This window comes from Apteryx rowi, unplaced genomic scaffold (genome assembly GCF_003343035.1).
Source record: "Apteryx rowi isolate R43461 unplaced genomic scaffold, aptRow1 scaffold_704, whole genome shotgun sequence".
In the NCBI taxonomy this organism is placed as follows: Eukaryota; Metazoa; Chordata; class Aves; order Apterygiformes; family Apterygidae; genus Apteryx; species Apteryx rowi.
This window is the reverse complement of record NW_020450988.1, coordinates 13,926-27,098: the sequence shown is the minus strand read 5'-3', so window position 1 is coordinate 27,098 and position 13,173 is coordinate 13,926. Positions and strand designations below refer to the sequence as shown.

Below are 13,173 nucleotides of genomic sequence, written 5' to 3'. Positions count from 1 at the left end.
AGTTTGGCATTGCTAATCGCTTATTAACCCCCAAGCGGGGCTTTGGCCCCAGGGATGAAACCATCCGCTGGCGCTGGCATGGCCGGTGCCACTGCCCCCGAGAAGCTCCGGCAGCGGCAGTGAGGCTGATGGCGGCCGGCCCCAGCATTCGTCGAAGTGGGGTGGGCAAGGCTGGCCTGGGCGCCTGGCTTGCTGGAAAGTCCCGCGCCGCTGCGAAAATCCCCTGGGGGTTTGTCCTCCCCTCCCGGCCAGCAGCAAAAATCCTCTTGGGGTTCATCCTCCCCTCCTGGCCAGCAGCATCAGATGGGAACAGCACCAAACCCCTGGCCCTTGCCCTTCCTCGCACCCTGCATGGCCGCAGGGGTGTCCTGCATGTGCGCGGGGAAGTGGAGACCTCGCTCTGCAATGTGTTGATACTGGAAAAGGTGGAATAATGGCACCATGCGAGCACAGGGCGGAGGGAGACACGAATCAAACAAAGCTGTGCTGCTGCCAAGTGCCTCCCCAAGATTGGGGGGGGGGGGGAAGCTGCGAAGCTCGTGGACATTTGCAGAAGGCCTCATCACTTGTGCCCCCGGCCTCGCTGCTCCTGAAATGGCCCAGGCGAAGGCGATGTGCCTCGCCGGGCGCGGGGGATGCGGGCCCGCGGCGGGACCTGCACGCCCACTGAGCTGTGTGCTGCTCTGCTGCTCAGCTGAGCATCAGTGCTAATGGCACTTGACAGTTTTATGGGCCCAAGCATTTCTTTTTTGCAGTGGTGATTTTAGCGTGCATTCATTTCAAAGCCTGCACTGCTGGTAGAACAGGAAGGAAGGAAATAACTGATGAAACTGTTCTAAATCGTCTTAACACTGTGAAATTGCTTTTGCTAAATAAAAAAGGAAGAGATGACTCAAAGACCTTGTTCCATTGAAAAGCAGTTAATTTATAACAACAAATGTCAGACAGATGCCTATATATATATATATATATGTAAAACAAAGACTAAATGTCCTGCACACTATTATGTGGTTTACCTAGCTCACACAAGTAAAGATACTCCTCTGCGCCTCTGTTTGCAGATTTAGATCCTAAAGTGTGAAGATCAAAACTGTAAGAAAAATCTGAACCCATTTCTCTAATAATTTCCTAAGTTAGTCATGTTTTTGGGGAGCTTCCTAGAAACCTGTCAGGTGGATTTGAGGAATGTTTATTTTTCCTTAGAACCTGCCTGATACAGCCTGTGATAGCAACTTCTACCTCTTTTGGTTGAGATACTCCTACCTCCTACCTGCCTTTTGRTGGAAGAAGAATTTTTAACTAAAAGTGGAGGATGAAAAAGAGAGATTGCTGCTACCTGTCAACAAAGTTCTACAGAAGGACTCATCAGCTGTGGAAAATAGGAGAAGTAGAAAGAAAATGCAAGTTAAGAATATTGGGCCTTGCCAGTTTTTTTGTAACAGTTGTCATTCACCTATGGATCTTCCTCCTCAGAGTCTTGGGCTGTTGCTTTATTTGATAGCCATGAAAATAAGCATGTGACTAAAAAAAAGAAGTCCTCCATCTACTTATAGAATTTGTGAAAGGAAGTGCAGCAGCTGAAGTACCAAAGAGGAGAGCAGTGCGCAAGCGGTGAGGCAGGTAGTCCTCCACACAGACTGCTGAGGGACAACTGGCAAAGGTGGCTGAATCACATGAAATAACAGAACAGAGAAGATATGCTGGTTGGAGAATGGGACAAAGACAGTGAGGAAGACTGGAAGAAGATGGTTCAAGATGATCAAGGTGGCTATGATGAGCAAGGTTGTTGCCAGCTAAGAAGATACACTCAGGTAGGACCCCTTCAAAACACAGATACAAGGTGAAGGTAAAGAAAAAGGCAGCTTTTAGACTAAATGCATTTCTACTGAAGGTAGTAAAGCTGATGAATAAATCTGAGCTCCTTATATATGTTAGCAATCTACACATCACAGCAAAGCTAGATACTGTGATGAGTGGTAGCTGTAGACAGCCAGTAGCAGTTCACRTACGTGGAGCTGCCCAGAACCTGGAGCAATTAAGCTACAGAGGAAAAATCTTTCCTTATATCAGAAGGGGAGATACAGCCAAGCTTTGTCATTCCTAATTTCCATGCCTCCAAAGTATTCTTGCCATTCCCCCTGGGAAAGTTAGAGGTTGGTGGAGGAGGCAGCAGAGACCTCTTTGCCACGCTGATGATGGTGGAACATTCCCTGCTCAGGGGAAATTCTCCGYCTACTTCCTCCACCAGACACCCTCTGCCTAGCAAACTGGAGAGTCTGATCAACACACCTCTGCTATAGAAACAAAAAGTTCATAAGCTAGTTTGGGATTTTATTGGTTTCTTCTGGCAGAGAATGGGAAACACCAAAATTTCCCTGGTGCTCATTTTTAATAACTTCCCAGTAGTCAATTTTAAAATTCTGTAACACTGCATCTACCCTAACGTGGTTTTTGTTATTAATTGACAGCAGTGAAAAGGACCAGAATGAAAACAGGGAATCTGGAAACAATTACTCTTAGAGCTCTTCCCTTTATAAATGTAAAGTCAGCACAATAATGGCCATACACTTGGGACCAGACCTTACGTTATAGTACTTTAGGCGTGCTGTTTATTTCAGAGATTCAGACAATAGCCAAAAAGTGCCAAGATCAGTGATCACTCATACTTTTCTTCCTACAAAAAAGATGTGTGATTCCACAGAGAGGGTGTGCCCTGTGAAAGTGGCTGTCCATATTTAACTTAGAAAAACTTGATAACTCATGCTTACAAAAGAAAGCGTTACCACTGCCACGGGACAGCCTGAAGAGTTGCTCACCCTTGGTCTTGTGACAGGGGAGCAGCCACATGCCTGCAACATTTCTCAACTGGATCTCGCTGACATATTGAAATCTGGATATTATTACAGCTCCTCCTTTCTCCGCACATATAGGATGGATAGGATTCTTATAAATCTCAGTCAGCATTTCACTTGATTCACAGATGAGACTCATAACAGAGTCCAAGTCCAATGTCCATTAATCAGTCCCATTCTACTCTTAGTAAAGATATATGTAAAATTCTTTCAGATTTCAGGGGAAGAATTTTGTTTTAAGACCCTTCCGATTTGGCCTTCTGGCCTTCAATTCTGTAGCTCTGAACAACTTAATATTTTTTAGAACACAGCTGTAGACTGTTTCACATATCAGTTATGCCTCAATAATATAATTTAAATAAAAATATTTGAATTTAAATTATTTTAAATAAAAATTGATACACTTTTATAAAAACTTAGTTTATTCTAAATGAGCACATCTATAGAATTATAATAATGTATTCATGAAATATCTATTTTCTTGACTTTTATGTTATATACATTTATAGTAGAATAGATTTTAAGCAACTTCATCATTTAATGACATTTTTAAAGTCATTGACAGAAGCATATGATGTCAGCATTTTCATTCAGACAGCTTTTGAAAACTGCCTCCTAGCAACTGACAACATTTCCTCAGTTTAGAAGTTTCCAAAGTTTGCCCACATCTGTGATGACTGGTATGATACAGGTAATCATGCTAGATCTGAAAACTGTTGCCCTGCTAACCAATAAACACATCCAGTGAAATAGATGTATGTGGTAAGAGGAACATACAAAAGAAACCACTGCAGTATTCTCTCTTAAAATGCTTTAGAATTGCTAAAAATGCTACAAAAATCAGTGCTGCAAAATAACATCGGATAAACACGCAAAAACTRTTGCCTGAAGATTTTGCATTTTACTTTGCAACTGAAAGGTAAAATTACAGACTGTGACTACACTGGGTACACGCTTGTCCTCAAAGTGAGAAGAAAAGATTGTCAMTGTTGTGTCTATGTAAGTCACACTAGCACCAAATGCATACAATACACACTGAACGTTTTATAGGCATCTCAGCCCTTCTGCACTTACACTTAGCTCTTCGCCCCCAAATCCCTCCCTCCTGTCCCATCTGCATCAAAACAGGGACTCACAGGCCAGCAAGGCCTGTCTGCACCTGTCCATGAGCAGAACATCGCCATTCGGCAGTGGTTGTCACAGGAGTTTATTGGTGACACAAGACTGTAGCAGTATAAATTGCTTCAAGCTTCCTTTGAATGTAACTCCTCAAAGTAAGGCTATATAGTGGAAGCTCGTAGTGGAAGCTGTAACTATGCAGTGTTTGTGAGCATTGCCTCTGTATTCAAAAACTGAGTGAAAAGAAGAAAAACCATCTTTCTGCCAATATAGCAAATGCATAAAAGTGCATTTAAAGTGATCATCCAAAATTTTAATATAAGCAAATACTAATGTTGATAGCTGAAAGCAAATGAGACTAGTTCTGTCCAAATGTCCAGTATAACCTACTGAATACTTAAATGTAGATCAGAAGAAGTATACAGACTTCTCAACTGTCCAGAAAGAAGCTCATGTTCTGGGTCAGAAATCAGTATGGCTAGGAAAGAATGTGAGGTATCTGCATGTCATACCCTTGCTATGTAATCAGTGAATTGAAAAAATTTCACACTGTGCATGTCTAGCATGAATTATTGTTTCCATAACCATTGCCCCGGTATGTTATTACTTAAAACTGAAAACTTTTTGCAGTTTATCAAAATTGAGCTGTACTGGATTTAATGTTTCGGGAAAAATTTGTCAAACTTGGTTTCTGCTGAAGCAATGCAAAGTAAAGTTAGCTCTCAGCCACTGAAGTGGCATTTCTGGGAACCTGCTGGGCCATGCCAGTTTAGCTAATGAAGTCTACGATTTTCACTCATAATCCCATGCGTCTGTAAGACTAGAAATGAAACCCACATCAAACCAGGTTTGCTAGCCTCTCCCAACCCATTTCTAAGAACTCTGTACGGGGGAAGTTTTTGTAACTGAAATTATTTGGAAGAGTCATCAAACACAAACATTTTTAACCTTTCTCTTTTCAAATATATTGAGCTTTCCATTTCAGGATTTTATTTTCAGGTTCTGGAGCTATGTGTATACTCTGTAGGCAATCAGGAATAAAAAGACATTGTTTCTCTAATTAAGTCTTCTCTTTTATGATATGCTTTCAATAAATCTAGGCTGTTTGTTATGTTTGGCTTGCAGTGCTAACGCTGGCTGGATGAGGAGCATATGTTTACATAATGTTACTGACTTTCTTGTTGTACTTACACATTCCAGTGTTTGACCAAAAAATAAAGGATAAAAAAGGATGGTAAGCAATGACATAAATATAAATCCTCCACTGGAATGAACAAAACCAATTCTGAGCTCTATAAGGCCTTAGCCCACTGAAGTCAGCTGAAAGACTCCCTTCTATTGCAATGAGCGTGTTTTGAATCAGACCCTTCAAGGGTCACAGGAAACCAGTGACAGCAGGCACGTAGCCAGGAGTTTGTAAAAGGGTGGGGGATCTGTGCAAGCCATTCGGGCAGGATGAGGTAATGTGTGGGAGATCCCAGCTCCCTTGCAGGGGCAAGAGGAAATGTCATGGTGTTTGCTGATCTCTCAGGGGGACAGGAGATGAGAGAAAAGAGAAAGAACAGCGCAGATGGCAAGCCTGGATGTGTCTCTTAACTTTCTGCTTAAGGCAGGAGTTTTAATCTCCAGCCTTCCCACATTATACTTATAGTATATAGGGTACAGAGCAACAAACTGAGAAAGGCTTGTTACTATATGTTGGCAATGGTCATGCCTTTTGCTCACAAGCCCATAYAGTATCACCCAAAGTCTATGTTTAGCATGGACTTGTCTTTTAAGGAGTTTAGCCCAAACTTCATTATCTCAGTCAGTCCCATGTGATGAGTTTAATCTTTGACTAAGACTGTGGCTGGCACAGGAAATGAGATATCTCGTGCTGGTCACCATGGCAGTAGGCTTTCAGTGGTAGGGTGTTTCCTCCAAAGAGAAAGAAAGTCTAATGCAGCCACAGCAGAGGTGTAACTGTGCCCAAGAAGCTGAGCACTTGGTGCCCAGGCAGTATTGAGGTGCCTTCTACTCTGATTATATTGCTGGCACTTTGCAAACTAGTTACTTTTAAGCTATTTTAAAGCTATTTGGTATCACTTATAAACTACAGTTACAGGAGTGATTGCAGTGTAAATATGCTTTCTCACTTTGAATGTGTCTACAGATGTCTCTCAAGCATATCAATACACTAAAGCCTGGGCTGGGAAATAGCCCTTTTCTACCAGAAAGTCCCCTAGAAAACCTTCTAGAAAAACAGTGATTTAAAGAATTTGTGGGATTGTGTAAGGATAAGCTGAAATGAGGGATAAATTGACAAGTTATCCTGCAAAAGATCCAAACTAAAAAAAAAAAGTGTAATTTTTGGCTGCTCGGTTTGTCTGGCTCTCCTCTTCCCCCCCCCCCCCCCCCATATTAAGTATTGCCTCAATTGAGAAAAAAAAGCTTTGGGTTTTCCTAAATTTAGAACAAACCTTTTTAGAAAAACAGYTGTGAATTTAAAATGTTATTTTTGCTGAGACAGTCAGGAGAGAGCATCCCCAATAGCTGTAACTTAAATGGGTCAAGAAAGTATAAAATAGTTCTTCGTAAAGAAGAAAATCTTTTTGCACAAGGTGTGTGCCAATAGTATTGGCAGTGCCAATATTCAGCTGTAGGGAGTTGGGCAGATTTAYGACTCCAGCAAATAACATATTTCACATAATTCATAAGAGAAATACAACAGGAAAATATTGGAATTGTCTATCAGGAACCCTGCATGGCAGCTGAGGATGACTTCATTGCAGTAACAGTGCCAAGTCAGATGTAGCACTCATCTCACATGGTATAGGACACAATTGTTAAAAAATCAGAAAACAAACAGAATTAAACTCAAGTAATTAATTAATCTACAATGTGCATAAATCCCATTGCCAGTACCAGACTAAGCATCACATTACGGTGCGATAGTATTATGTCCTTGAGATAATTCACTTGCAGATGTATCTCAAAGCTCCTCCTGATACCACAGAAATAGATATTTTAGGAATACAAATGCAGATCAAAGGKATTATTACCATATTCAGAGTAATCTGTTCCCCAGGCTTTGAAAGATCCTGTCATCTGACCTGTATGTTGCTTCATTATCTAGGAGGCCACTTCATTAGYCAGGAAGTTTTTTCACCCTGATGTGCTTCAGACGTGGAAACTTCCACACTGGGGAGGCAATAGGAAATGCCCACTCCATGTTGAAGAAGAAGCCACAAATATTGGCAAAAGCCTAAGAATCAACATAACTGTAAAGCAGTTATAAATTTCCTGAATAGGTGCCAGGTCCTTCCTCCTCTCATCCTACACAAGCATAAACTCTCTCCCACCCAATTACCATATACAAGAGCCAAATCCTCAAGGAAAATGGCAGCTAGATAGTGAGTTTGTGTTTGTAAGAAGGATACCTTTTCACCTGAAAAAATATGGACTAGTTGGCTCTTCTAGATATTTGCTGTTTTCCTTCTCCAGCCATATGCATCATCTGCTCTACATGAATTTAATAAATTTTCCACTCCAGACTCTTCCCCACAATATTTTTATCATCTTGAATCTGGAACATCTTCCCTTCTCAATGTCACCTGTGATAAAGAACTGGACAGAGTATATGCATGCTTGAATATCAGACATAAAGCAGGCCTGTATAAGCAGCTCTTCATCTTAACAACTCAGTCTTCTCAGGTTAGGGGTGTGTGAGCCACCTCCTCTTCCTTTTTGTAAGTTGCCAAGTAGTCCCAGAATGCCTAACACAATGTACACTCAGTTTATGAGATTCATCAGAACCAGGGATTTGGCGCGTGAACTTGGACTGAGGAACCTGCAGAAAACTTGGCCCTCAGCTAGTCCTGTTCTGCATGTCCTGGACATCTCAAAGGAAGAACTGAACAATCGTTGCATGTAATTAATAATTCCACTACTGTGTCCTGCCTCTTCCTCAGAAAGAACATCATCGTTTCCTGGTATATCATGGAAAGAAAACATTATACTGTTTATGCTTTGTGTAAATGATGGAACTGGGGGAGAGAGAAGAATGAAATCACTCCCCAGATTTAATTGTTTTTAGCTAGATTTAATTGTTTTCATAAGCAGTTTGCTTATGAAAAAGATTGTCCAAAAAGAAGCAGTAAGCGTCTAACTGACAGTGTTCATTAATGGCATACTCTAATCATTTCTTGTAGCTTTATTCCAATAGAGAGGATGGATGKATGGATGACTCAATACCTTTGAAAAAGTTTGTAATATCAAATTTAAAACAGCAAGCACAGGCAGATTGATTTACATCAGTATTTGAGAGTGAACCATTAAGTAAGAGTGTTAATAATCTCTGTCTTCCCTGTATTTTCTCCTGGATGTCTTGATTTTTCTTCAACTTTTAGATGCATAAAATGAAACTCATCTTTTCTCCTCAAACCTTTCTCTTGTGTGCTCCTATACGTTACCTATATACAGTTTCAACACATGTCCAAGTAGTTATTGAATCCTAATTTTGTTTTTTACTCTAGGATTTAGGAAAAATCCCTTTCACCTAAAAACACTTTATGTCCTATATCTTCTCTTGCCTCCATTTTTCCCATATCAATACTCTGTAGCTCAACCAAAATGCAACATTCACAGTCACATTCCTTATTTTTCCACGCAGCCCATGTGATTCCAGTCTTTAATTTTTTCCACTACTGAATTAATTTTCAGTACCTTTTCTTCCCTCTCAACAAGTTCCATAACACAGCCCCAATTATGCCATGTTCATTTATTCTGATATCTTCCTCACTCTGCCACTTCTATCACCCTTTTCACTGCCATCATTCCTCAAGTTTGTGCTGTGTTTTCTTCTATACGTGCCTCTACATGGCCATCCAAATACTTATCTTCTTATTCCTACCCAATAAATCTCTTCTAAAAATCCAGTTATTCTAAGTAAAAATGACTTCCAGGCCTATAAAAGTTAATCAGGTCAAATTAACAGCATCACCACTCTCAGGTACATTTAAAATCCTCGTGCCTTTCTCCTGTTATTTTGCTCTTCAAGTGAGAGTTTTACTTGATTCATCTTTGTCATAATGCAACCCTCAAGCAGCTAGGAAGGCCAAGAGCTGAAATGTCAAATTATTCTATTTTTGGACTCCCAATTCATGACTGGGGTACTTGGCACTTTCTGATAATTAGTTCTGCTTAAAGAGTCCCAGGTTGAGCATCTAGGCTCAAAGCATGCCAAACCTCTAGTCAGTTTGGAAAACCTGTCCCAGCTATTGCTAAACATGCTGTTGACATTCAACAGTTAGTCCTCCTGCTCTTAAATGAAGTGAGACAGATAGAGTATACAGGTTGTCTTCCTTTTTTTTCCTTTTTTTTCAGGGGCTGGATTAAAATAATGCTATAGCTATGACAGAGCTGGAAAACTTCTCTTTCTCTCCTCTGTTTTGCTAAAATGGTGCATACTGTTTGAGACAACCATAGGGCTCAGGCAGTGCATTCTACTAGCTTTGAAAATGATTACCCAGTTTGGTAAAACAGGGGCAGATGGATACAGAAAACATCTTACTCTGGCAACTAGAAACCGTAGTAGAGAGGAACTTCATGCACAACAGTAATAATTTTGCAAAGGTAAGCCATGCAATTGGGTGGCATGAGTCACATTCAAAAACACTTCCCTAGTGATGAAAGCCCCAGCAGTTTCATATACTTCTAATTACATTAAAATATAATATTGCAGAGAGACTTGGTTAGTTTTGAGTATATAATCTAGTCATTTCCTTGAAAAAATCAGTAGCTAGTCACACCACTTAGATATGTTTTGTAACAATGGCAACTACCCCAGGCAACATAATTTTAAAAATAAATTTCAAAAAAGAATTTGTCAGTTTCTTTCTTAAGTCCTTAGTTAGTCAAGGGGATTATTCACAAGGGAAGACTTAAGTGTCTGAGCATTTAGGTGTTCTGCAGCCTTGTGGTGTTCACACACCCAAAGCAGCTCTCTGAGGCAATGTGCAGGGAGAACTGCTCGCTGGGTCCAGAAAGAACAGCTCTTGCCGGGACTCTGGGGAAGTTAACCCCAGCCGACTTGTACAAAATGCTACACTGAGGCTACAGTGAACACACCCCATCTTGGGGACTCCTAGTCACGCTTAGCTCCCAGTTATAGTGAGGTACCTGCTGCTGATGATTTACAACCAGAATCCTTTTTTTCCTTTTCTCTTTTTTTTTGAAACAGGAGCCTAAGACCTTTCTGTTTTCAAAACCATAGAAGACTTCATCTTTTTAAACCACAACTGAAGGAAGAAGTGCTCTTTTTCACTGGTAGTTACAGAATTCACGCAAGTAATAGGTTCCAGCACTTGGTGTGCCTGCATATTATGGTGATTCCCTGTATAGCTTGCTGTAGGACATTCAGGGTAGCAATCTAAGTCTTTCATATCCTCATGTGCAAATTGGTCCATTTTGCTTGGAGTTTACTCARTATTCCTGGGGCCACGGGAAATGTGAAGAAATGCCTCCATAGCCCAATGCATTCCAGTCCATTCTCTGAAAAGGATTTAAGGTTGCTTTATGGTACTGACAGCAACAGTGATTGCATTTGCATAGCAGGATATTTTTCCTGGATGCTTAATATTTATGGGTCATTTTATATGTCGTGAGAAAAAATGAGCATTTCATATTTTAAGGGAGAAACTTTATTAAAGAGCACAAATCTGATTAATGAAAGTATTCAAATCTGTTTAGCTGAAGTCTGTAAAAATGGGAAAGCACTTTCAGTATTTGGGCTAACTTATTCTAGTTTCCTRCTGCTTAAATAAAATAGCAAATCAAAAAATATGAATGCCATTATTTTTGGAGATGTGTTCAGACCTACACATATATGTGCAAGAAAGTCTGAAAAATTCTGAGTTGCATGAGGACTTTCCCAATTTTAGTACAACAGGTATCAAAGCATTTTAGGTGTCTATATCTTCCTCCTGTTTCACACTCCTGTTCACTCCCTTATTCACTGTTAATGAGAGTTACACAGCAATCCACTATTTTTTGTTACACTTATTCAGCCTTATTCCTTATTTCAGTCTTGGCTCTGAACCAATGCATCAATTCCCTGGTGAAAAGGCAGAAAATACCAAAATAAATTAGCAGTGAGAACTGAAAGGCTCACATTAAAAATACCTGTTTCTTTTTTTAAGTGTGCCAGTGGCTTAGCTCTGATCTGCCTCTACAGAAACACAGGTGAGAGTGATWCAGCTGGCCTGCTGGAGTACTGGAATTACAAATGGACGCATCACAAGAAACAGTGCAGATGATCCTTTACTAGTTCGTGAATAATCCTCAGCACGGTGTTTAGTGATGTGCTATTCGCTGTGTATCCTTTACATAAGAAGTAATCAGGATCCTGACCAGTCATGGTCTCTGAAAATCCCATAGCACTTTCCTTAAAATCAGGCAGATTACTGTGGTTTCAATTAAAACAACTACACTCTGCAAGATTTTTATGGTTACACTTAGATGCAGTATTTCTTGACCAGTACTGTGGATATCTTTTTGCATTTCAAGAAGACAGCAGTTCTTGTTCCTCTTTGGGGGTTGGGATGCAAATGTGGGTTACATTTATTACAGCCTTGCAAGAAATTTAGAACTTTCTCCACTTATGTATCTGTGTAAGTGCCAACCAGCAAAAGGCACTTACAGTTTTATTGTAATCCTGGCAATTGACAGTATCATAACATTTCTAGGAAAATTTCATAGTGAGAAACAGCAGTGAGGCAGGTGGCCAAGAGTACATATGGCAGAAGTGACATAAACATATGGAAATTACATTTGAAACATGGGGGAGGGGAGTTACATTTATTTGCTAAAACAAACACCTCCCTGAATTTTAGGGGCAAAGCAGTTTCTGMGTGAAGGATGACTGTTGCATGTATGTGCCATAAAGAGATTTTATGGAGTATAAATAAATTGTCTTCTGTTAGGAAAAACAGAGGGTTGATTGGGCAGAGTGCACCTTCAAAAAACCAACAATCTGTTAAAACTACCAGCACTTCTAAGTAAAGCATCTTTAATCTATGAGGCTGTTTGGTATGTGCTGCTTTACTTTTTTGCCTGCTCATACAAGGAGTGTGTACTTTTGTGCCAGGATTCACAAAGGCTTATAACTCAAACTTGATGGCTTAAATAAAGAGCTCTCAGAGGGCTGGAGAGCCCGGCAGAGGCCAGGCTGGGATGGCGGTACAGTCAGCCCCAGGAATGCTGTGTGACCTCGGCCTCCTATTCAAGGAGTGAATGAAATGAGCTGTAGTCCAGGACTCATGCTGCAAGCACTTCAGTAGCTCAACCTTGTCAGCTTCGTTTGCTTGACTAAGCTTCAGTGAACAAAGCAAATTAAAACCTCAAGGACCTACGTTTGGATACTAACTACATTCCTGTACTTCTGGTTGCCTTTCAGAATCAAACTAAAGCACAATCTGCTTTACCAAAAACAAGAAAAAAAATYCTTAAAAAAGCATTTGGTCTCCGATTCTTCCTCATAAGGTACAATACCTGACATATGCAGGCTGACTTTACTGTGAATTGGGATGTGAGAATTACCTTCCTCTGTGCCCAGTGTTTGTTTTCAGGTTTATCAGAATTTTCAGTGGGCATATTTGCTTCTGCAGGATTGCAAGTTAAAAAGAATTAAAAATTAGTGGTAGTTTTGCATCCCATAGAYGCTGAAGTAATACATTATAGATATTTCTATATTGTATTGGTCACTTTCCTCAGCAAAGAATAAGACATCACTTAGCTGATGTGTCAGTGCAGGATAGCTCCCTAGAATATACACTTTTGTGCTTTGGCCAGGCAAGTTTCAAAGTCTCTAAATGACAGGGATTCTGTCATTTCCCTTAGAAGACTTCTACATTCATACAGAAATCAATCTTAGGGAGTTTTTTTTACTGCTATGCAGCCTAAGTTTTTCTCTGCCAAATTTCATGCCATTCCTATTGCCCTATACTTTCTACATCATCCTTCTTTGCCACTAGCATTTTGATAGTAAAATTGCTCTTGAAACCCTGGGATTTTTGTCTGGCATTTGAAGCCACAGACAGAGGATACTTCCAGACCATGATTAATGAATTGTCCTTTTACTGGGTGCTTTCCTAAGAATGACAGAATCACACAGAATGGTTGAGGTTGGAAGGGACCTCTGGAGATCATCTAGTCCAACCCCCCT

General features: G+C 40.4%; 1 protein-coding gene across 1 annotated transcript in view; it reads left to right on the top strand.

The window, feature by feature from the left end:
• Positions 1-1,697: 1,697 nt before the first annotated feature.
• VIM (vimentin) overlaps positions 1,698-13,173 on the top strand; it is a 21,857-nt gene continuing 10,381 nt past the window's right edge. Inside the window, exon 1 of the mRNA XM_026087134.1 lies at positions 1,698-1,811. Within this exon, the coding sequence (XP_025942919.1) occupies positions 1,698-1,811 (114 nt within the window). The remainder of the gene's footprint in view (positions 1,812-13,173) is intronic.